The sequence below is a fragment of the Dendrobates tinctorius genome, unplaced genomic scaffold, assembly GCF_039654945.1.
Source record: "Dendrobates tinctorius isolate UK_male_01 unplaced genomic scaffold, ASM3965494v1 ptg000008l, whole genome shotgun sequence".
Taxonomy (NCBI): domain Eukaryota; kingdom Metazoa; phylum Chordata; class Amphibia; order Anura; family Dendrobatidae; genus Dendrobates; species Dendrobates tinctorius.
Window position 1 is genome coordinate 56339929 of NW_027361676.1, and position 22150 is coordinate 56362078.

General features: G+C 44.9%; 1 protein-coding gene across 1 annotated transcript in view; it reads right to left on the reverse strand.

Moving 5' to 3' along the window:
• Positions 1–22150, reverse strand: part of SPATA4 (spermatogenesis associated 4) — a 50326-nt gene that overhangs the window by 12911 nt on the left and 15265 nt on the right. The window contains exons 2-4 of the mRNA XM_073577704.1: positions 18442–18571; positions 18252–18370; positions 7808–8028 (exon numbers count right to left, since the gene is read on the reverse strand). Coding sequence (XP_073433805.1) covers positions 7808–8028; positions 18252–18370; positions 18442–18571 — 470 coding nt within the window. The remainder of the gene's footprint in view (positions 1–7807; positions 8029–18251; positions 18371–18441; positions 18572–22150) is intronic.

Genomic DNA, 22150 nt, shown 5'->3' on the forward strand with positions numbered 1-22150 from the left:
GGATGGAAAGAACCCAGATTTGAACCCAGATATTCTTGCTACTGGAAGTTCCTTTAAGGCTGTTGTTGTCCTTAAACCTCTGTATATCAATAGTTTTTGCCATGTATTGATATTTCAAACCATTTGTTTAACTCCCGAAAAGTGGAATTTGTAGGTTATATAATACTTTCGTAAGCTACTTTGTTGATTGCTTTCTTTCTGATGTAACTTGCAGATTTCAATAAATAAAACATTAAAACAAAACAAAACCCTTTGCTCAGACACTCATATTTAAGTCACATGCTGTCAATTTCCTTGGGATCCTCCTTGAGATGGTTCTACTCCTTCATTGGAGTCCAGCTGTGTTTAATTAAACTGATAGGACTTGATTTGTAAAGGCACACAGCTGTCTATATAAGACCTCACAGTGCATGTCAGACCAAATAAGGATTATGAGGTCAAAGGAACTGGCCAAGGAGCTCAGAGACAGAATTGTGGCAAGGCACACATCTGGCCAAGGTTACAAAAGAATTTCTGCAGTACTCGAGGTTCCTAAGAGCCCAGTGGCCTCCATAATCCATAAATAGAAGAAGTTTGAGACCACCAGAAGTCTTCCTAGACCCGGACGTCCAGCCAAGCTGAGCAATCGTGTGAGAAGAGCCTTGGTGAGAGAGGTAAAGAAGAACCCCAAGATCACTGTGGCTGAGCTCCACAGATGCAGTAGGGAGAAGGAATAAAGTTCCACAAAGTCAACTATCACTGCAGCTCTCCACCAGTCGGGTCTTTATGGCAGAGTGGCCCGACGGAAGCCTCTCCTCAGTGCCAGACATATGAAAGCCCGCATAGAGTTTGTTAAAAAACACATGAAGGACTCCCAGACTATGAGAAATAAGATTCTATGGTCTGATGAGACAAAGACAGACCTTTTTCGTGATAATTCTAAGAAGTATGTGTGGAGAAAACCATGCACTGCTCATCACCTGCCCAGTACAATCCCAATAGTGAAACGTGGTGGCAGCATCATGCTATAGGGGTGATTTTTAGCTGCACGGACAGGACAACTGGTTGCAATTGAAGGAAACATGAATGCAGACAAGTACAGAGATTGTCTGGATGAAAACCTCTTCCAGAGTGCTCTGGACCTCAGACTTGGCCGAAGGTTCACCTTCCAACAAGACAATGACCCTAAGCACACAGCTGAAATAACAAAGAAGTGGCTTCAGAACAACTCTGTGACCATTCTCAACTGGCCCAGCCAGAGCCCTGACCTAAACCCAATTGAGCATCTCTGGAGAGACCTGAAAATGGCTGTCCACCAACATTCACCATCCAACCTGACAGAACTAGAGAGGATCCCCAAATCCAGGTGTGAAAAACTTGTTGCATCATTCCCAAGAAGACTCATGGCTGTACTAACTCAAAAGGATTCTTCTACTCAATACTGAGCAAAGGGTCTGAATACTTATGACCATGTGATATTTCAGTTTTTCTTTTTAAATAAATTTGCAAATATTTCTATATTTCTGTTTTTTTCAGTCAAGATGGGGTGCAGAGTGTGCATTAATGAGAAAAAACCTTTTTGGAATTTATCAAATGGCTGCAATGAAACAAAGAGTGAAAAAAGGAGATTTTTGTGTACTCACCGTAAAATCTCTTTCTCCTAGCCTCTAATTGGGGGACACAACCATGGGTGTTATGCTGCTGTCCACTAGGAGGTGACACTATGCATAATCTGAAAAAGATTAACTATGGCTCCTCCTCTGCAGTATACACCCCTGGACGGCGTCAGCCTTCTCCAGTTTTGTGCAAAAGCATTAGGAGGAAGTTAACAGAAATAACATAACTATGCCTGTAATAAGGCTACCATGTACGAGCTCAAAGAACAATATGAGAACTCAACCGTAACAACGGCCCGTAAGGGCAACAGGGTGGGAGCTGTGTCCCCCAATTAGAGGCTAAGAGAAAGAGATTTTACGGTGAGTACACAAAAATCTCCTTTACTCTGTCGCCTCATTGGGGGACACAGAACCATGGGACGTCCCAAAGCAGTCCCTGGGTGGGAAGCAATGGACGAATATTGTGCAGACAGGTCCCTAAAGTTGTGGCACCACCGCCTGCCGTCTACCCAGGCTCACGTCCGCTGAAGACTGGGTATGGACTCTAGTGTTTCGTAAACATGTGTAGACTAGTCCAAGTGGCCGCCTTACACACTTGTTGTGCCGAAGCCTGGTGCCGAATGGCCCAGGAGGCCCCTACCACCCGTGTAGAGTGTGCCGTAATACCGGCCGGAAGAGGAGAATTTTTAAGGCGGTAAGCCTCTTGTATGGTGGATTTGATCCACCTGGCAAGGGTAGCTTTGGAAGCCGGCAGACCCTGACGGACACCTTCCGGAAGAAGGAAAAGGGAATCAGACCTCCGGAAGGGCGCAGTCCTAGACACGTATATACGCAATGCCTTGACGAGGTCAAGCGTATGCAGAGCCTTCTCCACTCTATGAACCGGAACCGGGCAAAGGGATGGCAGAGAAATTTCCTCATTGAGGTGGAAGTTGGACACAACCTTCGGAAGGAAGGATGGGACTGTACGGAGAACCACCTTGTCCTGGTGAAAAGCCAGGAAGGGCCGTCTGCAGGAGAGTGCTGACAGTTCAGACACCCTGCATAGCGAAGTAATTGCCACCAGAAAGACCACCTTCTGGGATAGAAGGCGGAGTGGGACTTCCTTAAGGGGTTCGAAAGGTGGTCCCTGCAATGCTGTCAGGACCAGGTTGAGGTCCCACATTTCCAGTGGATGTCTGTAGGGGGGAACCAATCGGGAAACCCCCTGAAGAAAAGTCCTTACTTGCGGCTTGTTAGCAATGAGTCTCTGAAAAAGCAGTGAGCGCGCTGACACCTGGCCCTTAAGCGAGCCGAGGAACAGCTTGGCGTCCAGACCCGTTTGGAGAAAACCAAGTACTTTGGGAAGGGAATAAGGGAGTGGGCTCTGGCTGCGAGATTCGCACCAGGTAAAGAAAGCCCAGTGGAGGATATGTGTCACCTCTTTCATCGCCTGGGTACTGCGGGTCCCGCCTTGGTGGTTCACATATGCCACTGCCGTGGCATTGTCCGACTGTACTCTGATATGAGAGGATGCCAGTAAGTGACGAAAGGCTCTCAACGCCAGGAAGATGGCCCGAATTTCCAGGATATTGATAGGCATGTTCGCTTCCACGGGTGACCACTTGCCCTGTGATGTAGGCGCACCGCACCCCAACCTGTCAGGCTTGCGTCGGTGGTCAGGACCTTCCATTGACCAGTGAGAAAGGATTTCCCCGTTGCATGCGAGATTGGCTTGAGCCACCAGTGCAGGGACCTCCTGGTTGACGATGTTAGTCGGAACTCCCTGTCGAGGGAAAAAGGGTTCCTGTCCCAGGACCTGAGAATGGCTAGTTGGAGAGGCACGAGGTGAAACTGGGCAAATGGGACTGCTTCCATTGCTGCCCCCATCCTGCCGAGAATTCTCATGGCAAACCGGAGAGATCGTGGGGAGCTGCGGAGGAGGATACGAACTCCTAGGCGGAGAGCCAGTTCCTTGTCCTTGGGAAGGAGCACCAGACCCCTGGAGGTGTCGAATAGCATCCCCAGGAAGGTCAGAGACTGACTTGGGGTTGTCGATGACTTTTGTAGATTGACTAACCAGCCCAGGCGACTCAGTGTCGATTGTGATTGAGACGCTGATCTCGCAGTCTTTGAAGGTGGACGCCTTGATGAGATCGTCCATGTATGGAACGACTACTATGCCTCTGGAGTGTAGAACGTCCATGGTGGCTGCCATGATCTTGGTAAACGTTCTTGGAGCCATGGCGAGTCCGAACGGGAGAGCCATGAACTTGTAGTGGTTCTGGTTGATTGCGAACCTGAGAAATCTTTGATGGGCGGGAGCAACCGGTATGTGCAGATATGCATCTTGTATGTCTATGGAGGCGAGATATTCTCCCTGCTCCATGGACGCAATGATGGACCGAAGGGACTCCCATGTGAAAATGACGAACCCGTACATATTCGTTGAGTTGTTTTAGGTCCTATATGGGCCGTACGCTGCCTCCTTTCTTGGGGACTACGAATAGATTGGAGTAGAACCCTCGTAAACGCTCGGCCGCGGGAACCGGTACTATGACTCCTGCTTAGAAAAGGGAAGAAACCGCTTGGTGAAAGGCACGAGCCTTGGCTGGCGGGTTTGGGGGAACAGAGAGGAAGAACCGGTTCGGTGGGTTGGAAGTGAACTCTATTTCCCTGACCCACCTGTCTTCTGTAATAGGCAGCCAGACTTGCTGAAAGAGCAAAAGTCGTCCGCCTACGGGTGGGGTGTCTTCCGGAGTTAGTGAGTCATGATGAGGAGAAAGTCTGAGGTTTCCCTCCTTTGGGCTTCGACTGGCCTGCTTTTGACTACCAGGTCTTGTCCGGCCTTTGCGGCGGCCGTGAGTTGTCCCTGCGTGGGGAACGGTTACGATTTTGTGCTGGACGCGAGACGGACCAGCCCGAAGAATTCCGAAAGGATCGGAATCGTGTTTGGTTACGCCTTTTATAAGTGCGTTTAGGCTTTAGTTGGGGGAGAAAGGTACTCTTACCCCCGGTGGCGTTGGATATCATTGCGTCCAACTTTTCCCCGAAAAGCCGCACACTGAGGTACGGGAGGTGCGTGAGGGATTTCTTTGAGGCCGCGTCCACTTTCCATTCCCGCAGCCAGAGGATACGCCGAATCGTGATGGTGTTGGATGCTATCCCCGCTACACCCCTTGCAGAATCCAGACCTGCATGAAGCATGTAATCTGCTTACAACTGCTATTTGAACCGCTTGGTCCGACAGCTCAGGGGTTGATGCTTGGAGGCCGGCTTGTAATTTTTTGGCCCAGGCCAGAATGGCCTTGGCAGCCCAAACTAAAGCGAACGCGGGAGCAAGGGAGGCCCCTGCTGCCTCAAAAATTGAACGAGCCATGCGTTCAACCTGCCGGTCTGCTGCGTCCCTGAGGGTTGAGCTATCCGGCAATGAGAGCAGGGTCTGTGCATTTCTTGGTGTCCTTCTGCGGGAAGGGATACCTTGCCTCCAAATATTTGCGATTGGCGAATTTTTTCTCAGACTGTGAAAACTGCTTGTTAAGGATCGCCTTAAATTCTGGGTGATTAGAGAAGACCTTAGGCGGTTTCAGAACACCTTCAAAGGAAATCTTGTGTTCTGGCTCTTCTGGGGGCTGATCAGAAATATCTAGCACCCGATGAATGGAAGAGATTACATCCTCGACTAGCGCTGTATCGCTAGGGGGAATTGGTATCAGGGACCCCTCTGTCTTGTTATCCGAGTCGGAGTCACAGATGCCTTCCGAATCTTGTGTATCGCTGAGGCGTCCCCTGGTGGGTGAACCAGGGTGGAGGTTTTCTGTGGTCGAGGATCGCTGTGGAGATCCGCGTTGTCTGTCCCTGGTAGGGGACGGTCTAGGTGACCTGGAACTACGGTGTCTCTCCCTCGAGGGGGATGACCGTGTGCTATGGGATGACGCAGATGAACGCGACCTGTGGGTCCGCTTGCGTCTGGGTGCGTCAGGAACAGCATGTCCCTGTTTCACGCTCTCCCTTTGCTGGGTAACGTTCATAGCCGAGGCATGACCCTGCAGAGCCCAAAGCAATGCGGAGGTTATCTGTAGACTGCGTCATAGATTGTGACATGTGAGTAGCCCATTCCGGCGTGGTAGCCGATACCGAGGCATTGGTAGGGGCTTCTTGGGGTTCTGACCCAGTATTCTGGATACAGGCCCGGCAGTGCGGGTACGTGCTGCCACTGGGTAGATCTGTTTTGCAGGCTGTGCAGAATACATAAAAACAATCCTGCCTGGTTCTCTTGAACCTTGAGCCCGGCATAGTGCAAGAGTGCAGAAGGGCTGGCTATGCAGAGGACCCTACAGGGGTGGCTATGCAGAGGAAACCTATAAGGGAGCCTTATGGGGAATATGGACTTCACAGCTGAGTAAAAAAAAAAAACCCAGCTGTGATCTTACCCCACCAGTTTGCCCCTAGGTCCAGCGCCGAAGATCCACAGTCATGTGCCCCCCGGAGACTGGGGTCCTGCTGAGTTCTCTGTCCTGCAGCAGAAATGGCCGCCAAGAAGAGGAGGAAGGAGAAGGGGGCGGACAGCTGAAAAAAGCGCGCAGAGCTGTGTGGAAACGTGCCCTTGCTGCCTCGATCCGCCCCCTCTATGACACTGCAGAGTGTCATATTTGTCATCCGGGGGGCGGGCTGGGGGGCAGAGAGGAGGCGGCGGCGTCAGCTAGGCCAAGGCCTAAATTAAGTACCTGATGCCCAGGAAGGCTCCAGGCCGGCGCGGAAGTCCCGGAGGGGGTCGGATCTGAACCGGACCCCCCGGATTGAAAGGCAGGATAGCGGTGGGGTTATAAGCGGAAGGGGGTCCTGTGAGGGGTCCCCTGAAGCACTATAGAGCTGGTGCTGCTGCAGAGACTGGGGCGCAAGGAGCACTGTGTCTCTATTGTGCCATGCCTGCCTGCACTCCCCCCGGCCCCGACTGGAGCCCGCAGCTCAGCTGGGGTCCCTGGATGCAGCTGCAGTGTGCTGGCTCATTACTGGCAGCTGCAGAGTGCTGCCTGTAGAGACCCTACATGAGGCATCTCAACCTAATGTCCCCTGAGGGGGATTAGGGAGGGTGCTGCTGTCACCATCAGGGGGCTTCATCCTCGCCTCGACCCAGAACCCAAAGGAACTGGGGAAGGAGGGGGCTCTCGACTTCAAACCAGCACCCGAGGGACTGGGGAAGGAGCAGCATGGGGAATAACCATCTCGACTTCAACCGGGCACCCCATAATAGGGGACCGAGGAAGGAACCATGCCAGGAGTCTCACAAGAGACCCACTTTTCTTCATCTGTAATCCCGTTGATAAAACGGAGTGAAAAAAAATCTTAGGTGTGCCTCCTATGCGACACTAAGCAAAAACTGGAGAAGGCTGATGCCGTCCTGGGGTGTATACTGCAGAGGAGGAGCCATAGTTAATCTTATTTAGATTATGCATAGTGTCGCCTCCTAGTGGACAGCAGCATAACACCCATGGTTCTGTGTCCCCCAATGAGGCTACAGAGTAATTTAAAGGGGTCTGAATACTTTCCGTACCCACTGTAAATAAATGCACTAAAATCCAGTTAGACAGATTTGTCATCTCTGGGTTGTGATCGTTTATGGATTTGATCGGGAAATTTTCTGCAGCAAATCTGGTACATGTAAAGTAAACCCACTTAAAGGCCTCATTAAGTCGTTTGACTTTCACGCAAGAATACTATCCGAGTTTCTCATGGATAGTATTGGTACCTGTGATAGTTGGGGGCTAGTCACATGTCCGTTAAAATTGTGGAGACATGTCTGATTTTGATCCAAGGGTCAGATCAAAATCGACAATGCAAGTCAATGGGTCAGTGAAAAAATTGGATGACATCAGAGTGCGGTCCAATTTCTATGGACTGTCAAAATGAAGGTAGAGAAACTTATTTTTTTTTTTTATTGCTCCATGTATAAGAAAAATGGATGACACTCATACTACACGCTGATCAAAGCCTGATCAAAATAATCGGTCTGTTTTTCTTGCATGTGAAAAAGCAGACTTGTGAATGAGCCCTAATAATGATCTGCCGAAAGGAAAGTTTGTCAAATAGCAAAGCGAGGTATAACTCATGGCGAGCACAATGCACAGAACTTTGTTTCTTGAAAGGAAAGGATGCCAAACCCTTTATCTTTCTAACACAACTCTTCTCCCAGTACACACATTCAGTCACGCGGCACCGTCTCTGTGTCTTACTTGGGTCGGCAATCCTGTCCTGCTGTCTCTGCTGAAGGTGGATATCGAGCACTGCTTTCACCTTTTGCTTGTTGACATCAATATCTGGCTCGGCCAGGATTTCGCTCAGGGTGATATTGGTTTTCACGGCTTTTGTTGCTGTAGACCGTGCCACCATAGGCAGGCCGCCCTGGTAATGTCGATCTGTGAAATCTACCTCGTTGTCCTGGATGGTTTTGACCCTTAATAAAAGTCACAACTATGTATAAAATATAGGAACCTTGTACAATTTCCATCAACAGTCCTCTCCACTAACCTCATTTCTTGTGGATACATGCTATTGATATATACAGAATGTTAGAGAACCGATCATATCTAGAAACAGAGATAATCTTCAGTTACATTGTGTTTACATCCTGTGTAGATAAGTGTACTGAAAGAGCACATACAGGGAGAAAACAAAATTATATCCTCCCTGCAGCCACTTGCTTCCAGTGGTCGAGACGGTGCAGAGAGCAGTCACAGTCACCGCGGCTGTAATCTACACAATGATTATCAGCATGCTCTGCAGAGCATCTGTACAGAATAGGCTGTCAATCAATGTCAGGGAGTAATTATAGTAGCAGTGACTGTTATTGTTCTCTGCACCGCCTCGATCACTGGAAGCAAGTGGCTACAGGGAGGTTATAACTTAATTTTTTCTCTGCATCTGCTCTACAAATATGCCAGCTATACAGCATATAAACACACTGTAACTGCAGATTATCACTATACCTGCAGGTAAAAAGAGCTTTTCTAAACCTGACAAGTTCCCATTAAGGGCACTGACAAAAATGACGGCAATTCACATGTTAATCCAGAATGACTGCACTACGACGAGTCGTAATCTGAATTTATATTATATGATGTGCATTAGCAGAGATGTACATGTGGTTGTTCTTATTGGTGTGGTGTTAGAGATAAATAACTCTGAAGTGACGATCTTATGTCAGCACCAACCCATGCGTTTGCAATTTTGTTCTAGTCAACAGTATCACGCCATAAGGCTTTGGATACATAGTGACTATAGTCAAACAACAGGAACTTTCCATCAAGCTTTATAACTAATTGGCTTTTGCGTGAATATTTTAGAGCATTGATTGGCATGTAAAAAATAAAAAAATGGCGAGAACGGGCAGGTATCATGCATGACATAAGTTGCATACGGATTACACTGAAAACTAAAAGGGGCAAAGTCCTGTGTGACTTACAGCAAACATTTTTGACAGCTGTTGTACAAGGACAACCCGTAAGTGAATAGACTCCCAGATTTTCGGACGTTGTCTTTTGTAGTCATGAGCGAGTATACTCGTTGCTTGGGTTTTCCCGAGCATGCTAAGGTGTCCTCCGAATATTTTGGCGTGCTCAGAGATTTAGTTTGTGTCGAAGCAGCTTCATGATTTGCGGCTGCTAGACAGCCTGAATACATGTGGGAATTCCCTAACAAACAGGCATTCCTCACATGTATCCAGCCTGTCCAGCAGCCACAAATCATGCAGCTGCGTCAACACAAACTAAATCTCCGAGCACACCAAAATACTCAGAGGACACTCGAGCATGCTTGGAAAAACCCGAGAAACAAGTATACTTGCTCAACACGAATATTAACCCTTAATTATCAATGAGTTCTCCAATCCTGTCCTGTTCACGTTAGGAGACTTACTGGCCATGGAAGCTCCCAGATGACTTCTCTGTTGTCTTAGGTCTTTTCAGCAGTTGAAGCAAGGAGCTTCATCATCCATGAACAAAGCGGCGGCTGTTTAGCACATTAGAATATTGGGCTCTTTATCCAACATTCTTAGATGGGCAGCTGAACAAAACATGGCATAATCCTACAGAAGATGTCTTGGTGACTGCCTGATCATGATATAAGGTGACAGTCATGAAAACCCGCTTTCCAAGGAGAGCTTTGAGATTACTTGTTTCACGCAGTAAAATATTCCACAGGTCAAGATAGCAGAAATCATTCATTTCATGCCCGACCGGAGCAAGCGATGTGTCAACTAAGCTTTAATATGAATATCTGGTGTTTGTATCAAGTGAATATCTAATATATAAAGCTCAAGTGTGTGTATGTATGCGTGTGTGTGTGTGTGTGTGTGTGTGTGTGTGTGTGTGTGTGTGTGTGTGTGTGTCCAGGATAGGCATCCGCACCGTCGCAGCTACAGCCACAAAATTTGGCACAGTCACGCGTCTGAACCCCGAGAACATCCTAAGCTATGTTGTGAGGCGAAATTTTAACCCTGCGCGTTCCAATTCACCAAACAATTTTTCCCCTATCTACATAATGGGGAAAAAGTGTGTGCGCATCAAGCCCCGCCCCTCATTATGATGTCATAATGGTTGCCATGGCGACGCTGATTCATCATAGGTTGCAAGCCCCGCTGCTCATTTTGATGTCATAATGGTTGACTATGGGATGGAGGATGTGTGATGGGTATATGGGCACTGGACTATGGGATGGAGGATATATATGACGGGTATATGGGCACGGGGCTATGGGATGGTGGATATGTATGATGGGTATATGGGCACGGGACTATGGGATGGAGGATGTGTGATGGGTATATGGGCACTCGACTATGGGATGGAGGATATGTATGATGGGTATATGGGCACGAGCCTATGGGACGGTGGATATGTATGATGGGTATATGGGCACTCGACTATGGGATCGTGGATATGTATGATGGGTATATGGGCACGGGACTATGGGATGGAGGATAATTATAATTTGTTATAACTAACCACAGTTAGTTACTATGCCCGGGCAGCGCCGGGCTCTTCAGCTAGTTGTAAAATAAAGGTGCTGGGATAGACTTATCAAAATGTCTAACTCTTACTTCAACCTTAACCCAAGGTCAGTCTTAAAATGCACAAGATTTGACAAAGTGGTTCATGCGGCTTTATAAATCTGGCGTACAGTATTGCACGATAGGCCATGCCTATTTTCAGCTCGATCAAACTCCTGCTTTAATAAAGCACAGAGAGTGTCAAAGAAATCATAAGAAATATGATGCAAGTCACGACGGACAGTTTTTGGTACAGATTGGGCCAAAATTATGGCACATTTGACTTTATAAATCTGCCCCATTTTCCAAAAATCACGGTGTCAATTTTCTCAGGAGGTCATTAGATTTGATTTGTAGTCAGCAGGACCACCACACCAGAAGGTTAACCCCTTAGGGACCAGGCCAAATTTTTCAAATCTGATCAGTGTCACTTTAAGTGGTAATAACTCTAGAAGGCTTAAACACATCATTGATTTTGAGAGTTTTTTTCATGACACATTGTATTTTATGATGATGGTAAATTTAGGTCTATACTTTGTGTTTATTTAAAAAAATATTACAAATTTGTCAAAATAAATTCTAAAAATTAGCAATTTTCAAACTTTGAATGATTATCCACTTAATCCAGACAGTCACAGTACATAAAAGTCATTAAATAATATTTCCCTCATGTCTGCTTTACATCAGCACCATTTTTTTAATATCCTAGTTTGTTAGGATGTTATAAGGTTTAAGATTTGTAGCAGCAATTTTTCATTTTTTCATGGAAATTTACAAAACTTACGGTACGTTAGGGACCTATTCAGTTTTGCAGTGACTTTGGCGGACCTATATGTCGCAAAATCTCCAAAAGTAAGACCATTTTAAAAACAGCGCCCTTCAAAACTGCTGTCAAGTAGTTTATTAACCATTCGGGTGCTTTTCAGGAATTAATGTAAAGTGACATGACAGAAAGAAAAAATGATATTTTTACCACCTTTATGTTGTTACTATAGCCAGAAAAGTCTAAGGCCATTACTTGGCCGTGTATTGCCATCACACACATCAGGACCACACAATCAAGATCTCAGGGTGCCGATGGGGTTAAAGAGGGAGCCCCCCACACTATTAGCTATTTAGATGCTGTAATCACTATTGACAGCAGAATTTAAGAGGTTAAAAAGCCATGGTTGCCAAAACTAATCAAGGCTGATACAGCAAGGTATCAGCTATAGTGTACAGTCGACAGCTGCTGCATTTTCACCAGTCGGGGGATGCTATTGTCTGATATGTGAGGTCAGTAAAAAGATGTATTGGTGGTCACTAAGGGGGGTTAAAGGGATTGTCTGGGACTTAAGATATTTAAGTGAATTTTGGAGCATTGATTTGTCTGTAAAGTCCCAGACAGGTTGCACGCATTAATATCTAGGCTGGCAAAGTTGTCTCCTAAGTCATATACACTGCATGCAGAATTATTAGGCAAATGAGTATTTTGATCACCTCATCCTTTTTATACATGTTGTCCTACTGCAAGCTGTATAGGCTTGAAAGCCAACTGCCAGTTATGTAAATCAGGTGATTTACATCTCTGTAATGAGGAGGGGTGTGGTCTAATGACATCAACAACCTATATAAGGTGTGCTTAATTATTAGGCAACTTCCTTTCCTTTGGCAAAATGGGTCAGAAGAGAGATTTGACGGACTCTGAAAAGTCAAAAATTGTGCAATGTCTTGCAGAGGGATGCAGCAGTCTTGAAATTGCCAAACTTTTGAAGCGTGATCACTGAACAATCAAGCGTTTCAAGGCAAATATCCAACAGGGTCGCAAGAAGCGTGTTGATAAAAAAAGGCGCAAAATAATTGCCCATGAATTGAGGAAAATCAAGCGTGAAGCTGCCAAGATGCCATTTGCCACCAGTTTTGCCATATTCCAGAGCTGCAACGTTACTGGAGTATCAAAAAGCACAAGGTGTGCCATACTCAGGGACATGGCCAAGGTAAGGAAGGCTGAAAAACGACCACCTTTGAACAAGAAACCTAAGATAAAACTCCAAGACTGGGCCAAGAAATATCTTTAGACTGATTTTTCTAAGGTTTTATGGACTGATGAAATGAGAGCGACTCTTGATTGGCCAGATGGATGGGCCAGAGGCTGGATCAGTAAAGGGCAGAGAGCTCCAATCCGACTCAGACGCCAGCAAGGTGGAGGTGGGGTACTGGTATGGGCTGGTATCATCAAAGATGAACTTCTGAGACCTTTTCGGGTTGAGGATGGAGTGAAGCTCAACGCCCAAACCTACTGCCAGTTTCTGAAAGACACCTTCTTCAAGCAGTGTTACAGGAAGAAGTCGGTATCGTTCAAGAAAAACATGATTTTCATGCAGGACAATGCTCCATCACATGCATCCAAATACTCCACAGCGTGGCTGGCCAGTAAAGGTCTAAAAGAAGAAAAAAATAATGACATGGCCCCCTTGTTCACCTGATATGAACCCCATAGAGAACCTGTGGTCCCTCATAAAATGTGAGATCTACAGGGAGGGAAAACAGTACACCTCTCGGAACAGTGTCTGGGAGGCTGTGGTGGCTGCTGCACGCAATGTTGATCGTAAACAGGTCAAGCAACTGACAGAATCTATGGATGGAAGGCTTTTGAGTGTCATCGTAAAGAAAGGTGGCTATATTGGTCACTGTTGTTTTTTTTTTGATTTTGAATGTCAGAAATGTTTATTTCTAAATTTTGTGTTATAGTGGTTTACCTGGTGAAAATAAACAAGTGAGATCAAATCAAATCAATCAAATCAAATATATTTGGTTTTTATTAAGTTGCCTAATAATTCTGCACAGTAATAGTTACCTGCACAAACAGATATCCTCCTAAGATAGCCGAATCTAAAAAAAAAAAACCCCATTCCAACTTCCAAAAATATTAAGCTTTGATATTTATGTGTCTTTTGGCTTGATTGAGAACATAGTTGTTGTTCAATAATAAAAAGAATCCTCTCAAATACAACTTGCCTAATAATTCTGCACGCAGTGTATACCATGCATTTCCTGTATCAAATGGCCTTAACCCCTTAGTGACAGAGTCAATTTGGTACTTAATGACCAGGGCATTTTTTACAATTCTGATCACTGTCACTTTGTGAGGTTATAACTCTGGAACGCTTCAACGTATCCAGCTGATTCTAAGACTATTTTTTTTCGTGACATATTGTACTTCATGTTAGTAGTAACATTTCTTCTATATAACTTGCATTTATTTATGAGAAAAATGAAAATTTGGGAAAAATTTTGAAAATTTTGCAATTTTCAAACTTTTAATTTTTGTACCCTTAAATCATTGGTGTCACAAAAAAAATAGTTAATAAACATTTCCCACATGTCTACTTTACATCAGCACAATTTTGGAAACATAATATTTTTTGTTAGGATGTTATAAGGGTTAAAAGTTGACCAGCGATTTATTTTTCAAAATTTTTTAAAAAAAACATGTTTTTTAGGGACCACACCACATTTGAAGTGAGTTTGTGGGGGTCAATATAACAGAAAATAGCCAAAAGTGATACCATTCTAAGAACTGCACCCGTCAAGGTGCTCAAAACTACATTAAAGAAGTTTATTAACCATTCAGGAGCTTCATGAGAACTAATGCAATGTGGAAGGAAAAAATGAACATTTTACTTTTTTCACAAAGAAATTACTTTGGGATCAAATTTTTTTTTCTTCACAAGGGTATCAGGAGAAAAAGGACCATAAAATTTGTTGTGCAATTTCTCCTGAGTACGCCAACACCCCATATGTGGGGAAAAGCCACTGTTTGGGCGCATAGCAGCGCTCAGAAGGGAGGGAGCACCGTTTGACTTTTTGAATGCAAAATTGGCCAGAATCAATGGTGACGCCATGTTGTGTTTGGAGACCTTCTGATGTACCTAAACAGTGGTAACTCCCCAATTCTAACTACAACCCTAACAACAACCCTAACCCCAACACACCCTAACTCTAATCCCATCCCTAACCGTAATCCCAACCATTTCGTATTGTTGCCGGGAGCAGGCCGGCAGATCTCGGCAGGCGCACTAAGCATGCGCCCGCCATTTTCTCCCAGAAGATGATGCCGGCGACCCGAGGGACTTCACGGGGAAGTTGCAGGGACAATGGAGGTACCGGTGAGGATCGGGGGACCCTAGTTCTCTCTCCTCTGATGTGCGATCACATCAGAGAAATTAAATAGAAAATCAGCCTTTTTTTGCGGTTGCCATTATACCGTTAATAACGGTGATCGCAACCCTGGGGGTCGGTAAAAACTGACCCCAATCATGTTCTCTGGGGTCTCAGCTACCCCGGTAGCCAAGACCCTGGAGAAAATCAGACGCTGGGGGGGGCACTATACCCTTATTCATCAGTGCCATTAAAAAATACCCTTAACTGCCGCTGTTAAAAGGCGTATCGGCGGTCATAAAGGAGTTAAAATATAAATTACAATGAATGTAAGTAATGAATGAATTGGAAAAGTGTATGTAAAACATATAGCTGTAGCTTTTATACTACTGTCATTGACATGGAAATCTAAAAGGATACCCCAAACATTTGCAGCAGGGTTGTCAACAGTCTTGAAATTTTTGGACAGTCCATAAAAGCACTTTTTTTTTTACAGTCTATAATTTGGTAATTGCTACTATGGTTTTCATATCAGTGTTTTCACCACAGTACAGTGCAAAAGTTTCAGGCAGCTGTCGAAAAAAATGCTGCTAAGTAAGAATGGTTTAAAAAATAGAAATGTTATTAAGGCTATGTGCCCACGTATGCAGAAAATTTCTGCATGAAAACCGGACCCCTTACCAGAAAACACGCATTTTTTTTCCGCGCATTTTTTGTGCAAAAAAACACACTTTTTTATGCGTTTTTTCTGCGCGTCTTCAGTCTCATAGAAAATAGCTAAAAACGCGGATTTTTCCGCAGAATTAATGAGCATGCTGCGTTTACCGGGCAAAGTGCTTCAAAAACGCGGAAAAAACGCTTACGTGGGCGCACAGCCTTATTGTTATCAATTAAGAAAATGCAGTGAACAAAAAAGAGAAATCTAAATCTAAATCAATAATTGGTGGGCTTACCCATTATCTTCGAGATATCAATTCTTCTAGGTGCACACAGTTTGTGAAGAAACTCCCCCCGGAAGGTTGTTCCAAACATCTTGGCGAACCCACCACAGATCTGTGCATGTAGGCTTATACATATCTTTCTGTCTCTTCATGTAATCACAGACAGATTTGATAATGTTGAGAATAGGGCTCTGTGGGGCCATATCATCACCAAGACTCCTTGTTCTGCTTTATATTGGAGATAGTTATTAATGATATTGGCTTTATGTTTGGGATTGTTGTCTTGCTGCATAATACATTTGGAGCTAGTCAGACACCTCCCTGATAGTGCTGCATGATTGATAAGTGTTAACCAGTTTCAGCATTGAGGATACCATTAATAATCCTGACAATCTCCAATTTGCTGAAATGCAGTCCCCAACTTAATTAACCCCTTCCTTACCAATGACTGAATAGTACGTCATCGGTAAGGTCCCCCCACTTTGAGGTGGCCTCCGGCGGTGAGCCCACCTCAAAGCCGCAACATGTCCGCTTATGAATATGTCGGTTATTAACAGCTGACATGTGCCCGCAATAGGCGCGAGCGGAATCGCCGTCCGCCCCGCCTATTAACTAGTTAAATCCCGCTGTCAAAGCTGACAGCGGGCATATACATAGCATTTCCGGACGCCGGGCCGGAAATGACCTCATCGCCGGCCCCGTAACGTGATCGGGGGTCGGTGTCACATTGCCTGGACAACCACAGGTCTCTATGGACCTCTATGGTTGTTCCAGGCAGATGGCTTTGAGCACCGCCCGGTGGTCGGCGCTCAAAGCACAGCAGTAAATCTGCTACATATGGGCGATCTGCTCATCCTAGCAGAGCCGATCAGGTTGTGCATGCTTCAAGCCTCCTATGGAGGCTATTGAAGCATGCCAAAAGTTAAAAAAAAAATGTTTAAAAATAAAAAAAAAAAATAAAAAAAACCCCTAAAAGTTCAAATCACCCCCCCTTTTGCCCCAATCAAAATAAAACAATAAAAATAAATCCCACATACACATATTTGGTATCGCTGTGTTCAGAATCGCCCGAACTATCAATAAAAAAAAGCAATAATCCGATCGCTAAACGGTGTAGCGGGAAAAAAATTAAAAACGCCAGAATTACATTGTTTTGGTTGCCGCGACATTGCATTAAAATGCAATAACAGGTTCTTTTGATCGCCCATCTGCACAAACGTGGTATCATTAAAAACATCAGCCCTGCACGCAAAAAATAATCGACCCCAGATCACAAAAAAATGGAGACGCTACAAGTCTTGCAAAATTGCGCAATTTTTTATTTTTTTTTTTAGCAAACTTTGAAATTTTTTTTCACCACTTAGATAAAAGAGGGCATAGACATGTTTGGTGTCTATGAACTCGTAATGACTTGGAGAATCATAATGGCTGGTTAGATTTAGCATCTAGTGAACCTAGTAAAAAAGCCAAACAAAAAACAAGTGTGGGATTGCACTTTTTTTGCAATTTCACCGCACTTGGAATTTTTTTTCCCGTTTTCAAGTACACGACATGGTAAAACCAATGGTGTTGTTTAAAAGTACAACACGTCCCACAAAAAATAATCCCTCACATGGCCATATTGATGGAAAAATAAAAAAGTTTTGGTTCTGGAAAGAAGGGGAGTGAAAAACGAAAACGAAAAATTGAAAAAAGCTCCGGGAGTGAAGGGGTTAAAAGGAACCTGTAACCCCCCCCAGGGCCTATTAAAGTAAAAGAGCCACCTTCAGCAGCACTAAGGCTGCAATCTGTGAAGGTGGCTCGGATATTTATTATCCCTAGGAAAGCTGAAATAAAGACTTTTATTAATTTCCCGCTACACCTCTATTGCGTCATGGAGGTATGTTTTCTCCCGCTGTCTCAACCACCTTGCAGCCGTCCATCATCCCCCTCTTGTGTCCGTGCGCCGCCTCCTCTATTCCTCACTACGTGACCAGCATCTGCGCTCTGCAAACATTCTCGGGCATGCGCTGTGCGCGCTGCCCAGGAACTTACATTAGGCGATGATGTAAGGATATCGCGCATGCGTGTAGCGGAGGCCCCAGATCCCACCCCGTGGTGTGTTATGATGTATTCACACTGCGGGGCTAGGAATCTGGTGCCTACGCAGTGAGGATCTCTGTGCCTGTCCCCATCTCCCTCCGCCTCTTTCCGACATATTACTTATGAACGCTTTCTTTTTTAAAGCATTCTTACTTTGCATCATTTTTTTCACACCTGCCTAAAACTTTTGCACAGGACCAATGATCTTTGGGTATGTGAAAAAAATATTGGCTGTGAATGATTTTAGTATAAGTTGTGCAGAAAATATAAAAAGAATAAAGTTGTCTCACTGTTCCCCATGGCTCTGCAGACTTCCTAATGAATAGCGGGTAATAGCCTCCACTGCTTGGCAGAACTGTCATACCCAGGTTTATAGTAGACAACAAGGAACGCCATTCACACATGGTCTTCACTGTCCTCCTGAAGCGGTGCTTCTGTATTTTGGGGATGGGCACCCCTAGCACAGCTCACCTTCTGTGTGTTAACATAACATAGATTTCTTGCACCAGAATTTCAGCTGCTCCAGGTTTGCAGTGTATTGTCCCATCGATTAATTCCTTGGAAACATTTAGTTTCTTTTTCATGAAGAACTGAGAAGATAACAGAAGGATTAGAGTCTTACGCTGCCTGAGTCAGAGCGTGAAGAATGGGGCGCTCTTACCTTTTCTAGAAGTGACCAGTTCCCTAATTTTGCAGGGAGTGATGTTCCATTGTCAAACGAATGCATCTGGATGTCATCGGGGTGATACCAGGAGAAGATCTCTGCGGTGATGTATCCATTCGAGAGATCTCTAAGTAAGCAACACTATTAATTAACCCTGGTGTAAATCAACTCACAGGACCCTGGTCCATCGGCCACGAACGTAATCTATGGGCACTGGACAAGAGCGGTGAGAACCGCCACTTACCTCCGGGATCCCTGGCTCGTCTACATCATCATTGCAACTAGGCTGGCTAATCAAGAGAACAGTAAAGGATGCAATCAGGTAAGAAGTCTTAGGTTACTGAATGGAGCACGGGCCTGGAAATCAATTTGCAATCATAGGACTGTGTGTGGTCATTAAAGGGGTCTATAGCATAACCCTGGTAATTAGTCTAACAAATGGTTGGTAATATTATTACTTTCCTATTTATGGGAGGTCATTTATATGGTGACAACATATTCTGTGGCACAGGACATCAGTCCCTGTACACACTGAGGCTCCTGATACCGGCCAATCTCAGACTCATGGTGGGATCCCACTGGTAACAAATCACTTCTAATGACTGTCTATGCGGTAACCTGCACACCATGACCAATCGTAGAAACACAATTACCATGAATAGTAGGGAAGGACATGCAAACTCTGAAGACGTTGCCCTGATATCAGGATTCAAGGATTTAAAGGGTATTCCCATCTCCAAGATCCTATTCCAATATGCAGTAATAATAATAATAGCAAATACCTCCAATGAGAAATTTAGTATAGTTCTTCAGATTCGCAATGTCTCTTGTCCCATGTAGGGCACTGCAGTAGTTTAGGTATCCATTGTTATGACCACTAAGAGCTAACTGTCACTATATGAGTGGTAGTAACCATGGTTACCTAATCTAATGCAATGGCCTACAAAAGGAGTAAGCGACATAGCGAATCTGAACAACTAACCTAAATTTCTCATTGGAGGTATTTGCTAATATTATTATTATTATACCTAGTACATACAGTAGTGTTCAAAATAATAGCAGTCCAATGTGACTAACCAGATTAACCACTGTTTTTGTTATAAATCATATTACCACGTCAAACAATTTACCAGTTGGTGCAGTAGATTCTAAGAGTGTGTGCACACGCTGCGGATTCTGCTGCGGATCTGGCCTCTGCGGTGTACAGTACCATGTAAGTCTATGGGATTTACAATCCGCTGTGCACATGCTGCGGATTTTTCACTGTGGAAAAGCTGCGGTTTTGAATCCGCAGAAAGAATTGACATGTCAATTCTTTCTGCGGATTCCGCTGCGGTTTGCCACCTATTCCATTGTCCAGGTGTCAAACCGCAGGGGAAAACCGCTGACCAATCTGCAGGTAAACCGCAGGTCATTTTACCTGCGGATCTGCAGAGAAAAATCCACAGCGTGTGCACATGGCCTAAGAAAACCACCAGACTTCGCATTCATGATCTGCATCTTTTTAAATCTGTGTATTAAAATAATTGAAAGGGGGTGTGTTCAAAATAATAGCGGTGGAGTTCAATTAGTGAGGTCAGTCATTCTGTGAAGAAACAGGTGTGAATCAGGTGGCCCTTATTTAAGGGTGAAGTCAGGATATGTGTTGTACATGCATTTTTCTTCTTCAAAGCCTGAGAAATATGGGTCGTTTGAGACATTATTCAGAAAGAACAGCGAACTTTGATTAAAAAGCTGACTGGAGAGGGTAAAACTTATAAAGAAGTGCAGACAATGATAGTCTGCTCAGCTAAAATGATCTCCAATGCTTTAAAATGAAAAGCCAAACCAGAGAGCCGTGGAAGAAAACGGAAGACTACCATTCAAATGGATGGAAGAACAGTGTAATGATTATGAAGGAACTATGGAATCTGATTGCGTGGGATAAAACGAAACTGAGACCAAAGTTGAGACAAACTGTATTAACAAAGCAAAGTAATTCCTGAAGTTAAAGCGGAGTGCAAACAGCACAAATGGAAATGTCCAGCAACTGTGCTAGCGGAGCGTGAACGCTCACACAAGCTAGTCCAGAACTTATATGTGGCAAGCATGCGATCAGCACTTATACGTGGTAGTCCAAGAATATGCAAACAGTGAAGCCGGCACTTTTCATGGAAGTCCAGAAATGTGCAAATGGTGAACAACAAGGAGAAGGGTTTGTACTTCTTTTAGGGCTGAAAAAGTCCCGATAAAGTCCAGCACCACAGCCCGCACAGACACCGTTCCAGGAGTAAATGCTCAGATGATAATAATGACAACGTCTTATGGATCACAGCAGTTACAGAGATGTGTACCTCCTCTCTTTATAAGTTTGGACAACAGGTAAGCACAGCCAGGATCCGGAAGCAGCGCAGAGAACTGAAGGCAGCTGGAAGTGATGAGGCAGAGCCCAGAGTAAACAAGCAGTTGGAACACCAGAAGCGAGTCAAGAGGAAGCTCAGAAGCCACCAGCAACAAAATACTCAGGCAAGGAGTCTTTCCTGACCCAAACTTAAATAACAGGACTGACAGGAAGTTCAAAGACAGGGCGAAGTACCAGACTCCATCTTGGACAAAACGCAAAACAGGCTCCATGGAACATCCGAAAACTTTACATTACTCCCACCTTAGAAGCGGCCTCAGGACGATCCAGGACCAGGTTTCCCAGGATATTTCCGATGAAATAGAGAAATCTTTTGAGGAGCACAGATATTACTCACAGGCTCCCAAGAGTTCTCCTCAGCCGAATATGCCTGCCACTTAATGAGTTACTGCAGCTGATTCCTGCGGATTCTGGAGTCCAGAATCTCCTTCACCACAAATTATTCTTGCCCATCCGACACAGGCTGAGGAGGAGGCGCAATACGATCCTGAAAAGTATTCGGAGACACAGGTTTTAATAAGGAGACATGGAACACAGGATGTACCTTCATGGTCCTTGGTAAATTCAGTAGGCAGACAACAGAGCTCACGATACCGGAGATCTTGAATGGACTGATGAATTTTTGTTCCAGTTTCTGTGAGGGAACGTTCAATTTCAAATTCTTAGTGGATAACCTCACAGAGTCTCTTACTTTGAACATGGGTGCAAGTCTCCGGAACCTATCGGCTGATTTTTGCATCTCTCCTGTGCAGTAGATAGCGATTCCTTCAGAGTTTCCAGATTTTGCTTCATCACCGCCAACCTCTCATCTACTGCAGGCAACGGAGCATCGATTGGAGATCTGGGAAAAATACTAGGATAATAACCCAGAGGTTGGCAAAGAAGGGTGTTACCTTAGTAGATGTACTCTGCGAGTTATTGTAAGAGAACTCTGCTAGAGGAAGCAACTCCAACCAGTCATCCTGCGAGTGGCTGATATAGCACCGAAGATACTGCTCCAGAGTCCGATTAGTCCGCTCCATCTGCCTATTAGTCTGAGGATGATACGCTGAAGACAGACAGACATTGATACCAAGTGCAGAACAAAATCCCTTCCAGAATCTGGAGGTAAACTGCACTCCCTGATCAGAGATGATTTAATCTGGAACTCCATGCAGTCAGAACACATTCTGAATGACCAGATCTACCGTCTCCTTAGCTGAGGGAAGACCAGTACAAGGAATGAAGTGGGCAGATTTAGTAAGGCGATGTACTACAACCAGGAAAGAATTCTTTCCCCCAGACGTGGGCAATTCCACTGTAAAG